General features: G+C 46.5%; 1 protein-coding gene across 5 annotated transcripts; it reads right to left on the bottom strand.

The window, feature by feature from the left end:
* Window positions 1-224: 224 nt before the first annotated feature.
* Window positions 225-4,930, bottom strand: LOC9267126 (FBD-associated F-box protein At1g66310). 5 transcript variants are annotated; one of them, XM_015756398.3, is made up of 6 exons: window positions 3,984-4,930; window positions 3,119-3,234; window positions 1,683-2,150; window positions 1,323-1,583; window positions 1,074-1,226; window positions 225-987 (listed from the first exon to the last, which is right to left on the bottom strand). In XM_015756398.3, the coding sequence occupies exons 1-6, from the start codon at window positions 4,060-4,062 to the stop codon at window positions 577-579; spliced, it is 1,488 nt and encodes a 495-aa protein (XP_015611884.1). In that variant the 5' UTR covers window positions 4,063-4,930; the 3' UTR covers window positions 225-576. The 5 variants fall into 5 exon arrangements, with proteins under 5 accessions (XP_015611884.1, XP_015611885.1, XP_066160494.1 ...); XM_015756399.3 differs by having other exon boundaries at window positions 1,323-1,565; XM_066304397.1 differs by having other exon boundaries at window positions 1,323-1,565; window positions 3,119-3,225.
* Between the last annotated feature and the right edge of the window lie 1,070 nt (window positions 4,931-6,000).

The raw sequence follows: 6,000 nt of genomic DNA, 5'->3' as shown, positions 1-6,000 counted from the left end.
CTGTACCGTTTGATATAGCTTCTAGCTCTAGGTATGTTGGAGTTGAGAGCTAGAGTGGTGCCAAACTCAACTGTGAGATTGAAGGCCTTCAGTACTGCTGGTTCTCTCTCAGCAATGCTCGGTTTCAACTTGTTGATTCTTTTTCTTGAGCTCAGACTGATTCATTTTTGACGGCTAGACTATTGTCATTAATTCTATTTTGACGGCAAAACAGTTGGCAGATGTATATGCAACTTTGATCTCATTCCATGTAATACTATTACAGAGGCAAATACTAGACATAGAGTTTCCAATAAAAAGAGCAGCCTGTCACTCTATCCTGGTACAACAAAACTCTTGGAACTACGCAGCTAAAAACGGTGTGTATAAATCTAAAGGGACAATGTAGAAGCCATCTGGATTTACACAAAATCACTCGATGAATGATTATGATGAACGAGGCAATTATTATTCTGCATCCTGGTGACAAGGGGCAAGTTCAGCACTCCAACATGCACATACAGTAGTACAGTGCACAGAGAAACGCAGTTACTACATGATGCACGCAACGTACAACACTCCCCTCTGCATGTTGTGTTACTGCATTTCATTTCCGCTGTTACTTTCGACAGTAAAAGGTTCCATAACATGGCAACGGCTGCAAGGCTCAACCACATTTAGTCTAACCGTGGAGGGAACTTTTCCCTCGATGTATGTTCTGATAGCGAAGAGTGCTTTAGAGGCTTCCATGGGATCATCCTTTGACGTTTGCAAGCATCTACCAGGTTTGCCGGGAGAACATCTGAAAGACTCAAAACTGGTGTCCAATGTAAGACATTCAACTGATGTATTCTCGAGAATATGATATGTTAGCTCGAACAAGCTCTTTGCGGAGCGGAATCCAGTGATCTTCACATTCCGGAGGTTGTCATGGCGTTGCTCTGGCAACTGCCTTAGATGTGAGGGGTTCTCGAAAATTGAATCGTTCTTCGGGTGTTTTGCAGATACCTGAAAATGACAAGTCATAGTTGAATTAATTGGTTCCAGAAAGTAGTACTAACTAGACAAGTTTACAGGGTGAAGGTGTGGCTTACATCCACGATGAAAGTGTCCAAGGAAGGGCAGGCATCGAGAAAGGAAACCAGAGACAAATAATCATATGATGGAGAGAGAGTTACTGCAGAAAGAGTAATGCACAAGTACTTGAGAAGGAGGAAAGTGTTAGGCACCATTGGTGTATTGACCATCTGCAGAAAAGATGCTTCAGATTGACTAAATATCATGTTAAAATGCGTGAACATAAATATATAAAAAAAAGTTTAAGAGCCACCGAGAAAGCATACCTCACCCAACAAGCCTATGGTAAGAGTTTCGAGGTTTGGAAAAATATATGGTAGCTCCGCGCAAGCATGATCGAGAACAGAGGAATACCCAATCCTTAGGTTCTTCACCAGAGATGACTCTCCAAAGGAGAGTTTTATAGGGTGATAAGGTTGATAAAAAATGTGCAAACTGTGAAGGTTTGGAGCTTTGTTCTCTATTACTCTCAGCCTGGAGCATCCACGCACTTCCACATAGGTCAGCCGCTGTAGCACACAAGGCAACTTCATGTATTTTATATGACGGCAAAGCCGGAGTTTCAACCACTCCAAAGCAAACGAAGTGGAAAAAACGCACCCCAACTCATCCCCCGTGATACTCACATACTCCAGATGCAGCCTCGTCAAGCTTTGAAAGCAACCAATCTCCGCAGTGGGGCGAAAGGTACAGCGGTAAAGATCAAGAAGCCGAATCGAGCTTCCACTCCCATCAGATAGAAGTGAGCAAGGAAAGTCATAATATGACTTTCCCTTGGACATCGAGAGGCTGAGCTCTTCGATCCTTGGAGTAACAGCAATTTGAAGCCATCTTTCGAGGTAACTGCGTGCTTTGGTACTGAAGAGACCATTGAACTCAATCGTAAGAGCCTTCACACCAATGCCTGAGTGTTTTTTCATAACGCGATCAATTTTTCTGATGAAATCCGTTGTACCTTCAACGATACCCATTGTTTCAGTACTAAAGGAGAGTTTGGGACGGTTTCTCCAAGAGTATAGAAAGGCAGAAGACAAGCAGGCAACACGGGCAGCGTCTTTCATTGGCATAAGGGAATGTATATGCTGCCACATTTCCTGCATGCACAAGCATGAGAGAGCCATTACATTGGAAAAGTGAAGGCTAAAACAACTGGAATGTAACTGCGGTAGTTAAATTGAGCATTGTGTAGAGAAGGGTTATTAGTTATTACTAGCTTGTACACATTTTACTGCTATGGATGGTATTGCAAGACAGAGCCTTCTGAAACCTTAAAAACATTATGTTGGAGAGGGGCAATAGTGTTAATTTTTTCAAAATTTGCTAAAGCTACAGTAAAAAAATAGTGTGAAATTTGAAGGCATGGGGGAGGCCAAGCCACTGCTCGCCTCCCCCTGTTTCCTCCCCTGATTGCAAGTTGCAAACTTGCAACATGACTTAGGCAACATACTTGACAAATGATTGTGGTCCTAAAATAATATGTGGATCAATCCTATCCGTCACTTGTATAAGAATTAGGAAGGATAACATGAAATCAATGTTCTAATAGAAAGTGTGAACCAAGTAAACATGTGCGGAGGAAGCACTGATACGTTTTTCCATAAAGTTCAACAGTGTAATATAGCCTAGTTATCCTAAGATACCAAACAAACCTAATACAGCAGTCTGAATTTGTGTGCTTCCCACGACTCTGATTTAACTCATACGGTCATACACCTATTCCAAACAAGTTACTATTGGGTGACAGTATAATGAATTAATGATAGGTTTATTTTCCAGCATTAAGTACCCATGGAAGGAGATTCTGCAGGTAGAATGGGCCAGATACAAGACATTTGTTTTAGTCAAGGTTATCAGCAGGTAAGCTAAGCATGATGTCATCTGCAATTACCGCAGTCGAACAAGACATACTTGGTACATCTATGAGTCTATGACGAGTACAAAAATAAACAAAGTGAAATATGTACACAAATTTCTGTTTTAGTTGGAATAGTTACACCAATTTTTACGCACTATTTGCACTGTAACTCTGTAAGTCTTCCACTACCAGGACTGTGTGTCATACCTCAGGAAGGTCTGGACCTGAATATCTCATCTTTTTGCTACTGCGAGGACTGTCATCTTGTTGATAACATGAGCCCTTTCGTTTCTCTGGTGAGGCAATAGACTCATCTGCAACAACTAAAGGTTAAGAATTACACGCGTCAACAGGAGAAACAAGAAATTAAGCATTATGATGCAAACAATACATGCTTGGTCTAGTGTTTGAGTGGATGCTGATTCCTACTCTCAAAACCTTTAGTAGATAAGCATCATTATTTGGTCTTCTTAATTACAATCTCTTCTATGAACAGATGCAGACTGGGGGTAAACAGGAGCTCAAGTGCTCAACCGGAGAACTTACCTGCTCAAACATAAAAAGGTACTCCGTACTTGCAAAAAGATCATATGGTCGAAACTAACAATCTAAAGGAATCTCAAACATAAAGATTATACGGGTTGAAACTAACAATCTAAACGAATCAGTTTCACCTACTCGAAAAAGGGAGAGGAAACTACAAAACCGAAATCCTACTCTTGCTGCACAAAGCTGAAGTACATTCTCTGAACAAGCAATAGATGAGAAACCCCATTGTTTAGCTTATTCATATGCTTATCCGAATCGCTTATTAGCAAATAAAAAATCATTTGTAAATAAAACTTTTATATAGGTGTCTTTAGCAACTCAAAAGTAAATGTCGTAAAATAAACTATGATTAAGAAAAATCAACATAAAAATAAAGTCCTAAATTCAAATTTGGGCTTATAAGCATAAGCATAACAATGAGGCCGGCATGAATAATTTGCATTGTCACATGAATGGCAGAACTCATTGCATCCTGACATGAATAGCAGAGAAGACAATCTGAGGACAGGAAAAGGCGACTTACCGGGGACTAGGGCATGTCGTCGACGACGACGACGACGCTCTCGCTGCAAGCGCTTCAGCAGCACGTACCCCAATCTCATGACCACGAACCCACGATTGCTCGTCCGTCCACGAATTGAGGAAACCGGCGTCGACTTCCGTTTTAGTCTCCTACTACTTATTTCCTCTCGGAATCTGTATCTTGTTAAGGAAAACGAGGGAGAGAGACCACATAGGCGCCGCCGGGCGAGATTGTTTCTCAGCAATGGGCCTCCCAATTTAGGGAGAAATCGGAATTAGGACTCCTGAATTCGCGGTTGTTAAGCCAAGGATCTCACCACTAGCGACCGCTGCAGCTGCCGCCTACCGCCGCCGCTTACCGTCGGCGACCCCGTTGGCTTGCGCTGCTGGATGACGTGACGAATGCCTTTGCTCGCCGTAGGGGGGAGATCCGGAGAATGACGCGGACGACGGCGGCGTTGCACTGCCGGGCGGGGGCCACGAGGTTCTGCGGCCTGTGATCGCCGCCGCGTGCACGCGGGTAGCGCGCTCTCGCCCCTCGTGGCGCCGCTCTGCATGCGCCGGGTGGGTGTGGCGGGCGAGCGGAGCGCCCCGCGGCGGTGTGGGTCGCTGGAGGCGGGTGATGCGGCGGCGGCGGCGGCGGGGCGGGGAGGCCAGCCAGGTAAGGTTCCTCTGCGCCGGATGCGTCGATGGCGGAAGAGGGCGGGGGATGTCGCCGACGACCCGCAACTCAGGGCCGGGCTCGATTACTCCATCCACGCGGCCCCGTGACCCGCCGGAGCGGAGGCGGAGGAGGCCGACGGCGGCTCAAAGTCGAGGCGCGAATGCTACCAGCTCGGCGGAGACGCGGAGTCGCCGGTGGAGGGGAGGGAGTAGGGCCCTACTGTAGGGGGGATCACGGCGAAGTGGGGACTCCGTGGTCGATCTCAACGTGCTACTGACAAGTCTATTTTGCCTCCTTCCTCTTGCCTACGTCAAAATCACATTCCTCAACCGTAAAACTAGGTACTTCATAAATCGGTGCAAATCAGCTCCTTAGTCGTTTGAGAAGCGGTTTTATGCTAGCGTGGTAGGTTGACTTGGTTCAAATACGCTGACATGGCAGCACAGTCATCAAAGAATTGAAAATAGAAGTAGGTCCCACATGTAAGTAATAAAGGATAAAAATAAAAAAAATAGTGGGGTCCACTTCCCCTTCTCTTCTTCCTCTGTTCTATTTCTCTCTCTCATAGGCAAAGCTCGTACATGCTCGACTGCGTGACAGCGGCACGGCTAGGGGGTTGGCATAGGGATACACCTAGTGATAGTGAGTGGTGGCGCGGCTGGGTGGTGGTCTCAGGTTGCAGCGATGAAATCGGAGATGGGGACGTGCTCCTGGTAGCATGAAGCTCGGTGGATCTTCACCACGGGAGGGTTTTCCTCTATCGAGCTTGGGTGGGGCTACCTCGTAGAGAGCTTACTTCAGCGTCCACGGTGGCGGGTCATGTAGGGCCTGAATAGTCAACTAGATGGTAAAATTGAAAAGAAAAATTAGCCGGCGGGAATCTTAGGTGTGAAAGGAAGTTAAATTGAGAATAGACTGAGCTGTGAGCGCGAATGTTGTCCAAGTTGTGTGCTCTTGGGTGATGCAGAGTCTCGTTGGCCTCCTCCTTGCTCCGACGTGCTCCTAGGCTTCTAACATGGCAGCTAGCGGAACGAGAGCAAGTCCCGGCAAGGGGCTTGGACGAGGTAAGCACACAAGGTGCTCGGCTGATGGGTGGCTTAGTTGATGGGGTGAAGGCCGGGGTGAGCTCACCCTTTAATAGCGCGCGGGTAGCGGGGCGACAAGGATGGTGTGCTGCTACCACCGATTTCGCCCTCACCACACTTGTCGCGTCGTTGCAGCCGCCTCGGACCACGTTGATGTCACCGCTAACCACGCGCTATAGGAGGCCTCCATGTTGTGGAGGTCAAGGTGCACCACCACCATGAGAGCTCTATCCATCTATCTCTCCCTCAAGCTCGACTCACTGGTATCG

The sequence above is a fragment of the Oryza sativa genome, chromosome 9 (genome assembly GCF_034140825.1).
Source record: "Oryza sativa Japonica Group chromosome 9, ASM3414082v1".
NCBI lineage: Eukaryota > Viridiplantae > Streptophyta > Magnoliopsida > Poales > Poaceae > Oryza > Oryza sativa.
This window is presented reverse-complemented; position numbering and strand designations above follow the sequence as displayed.

Excerpts from the sequence above, each read along its gene's own strand:
- LOC9267126 (XM_015756396.3), bottom strand. The coding sequence starts at position 4,062 with ATGAGATTGGGGTACGTGCTGCTGAAGCGCTTGCAGCGAGAGCGTCGT. Across the intron at positions 3,235-3,983 it reads ACGACATGCCCTAGTCCCCG|TTGTTGCAGATGAGTCTATT; the intron begins GTAAGTCGCCTT and ends CTTAACCTTTAG. Across the intron at positions 1,227-1,322 it reads CCATAGGCTTGTTGGGTGAG|ATGGTCAATACACCAATGGT; the intron begins GTATGCTTTCTC and ends TCTTTTCTGCAG.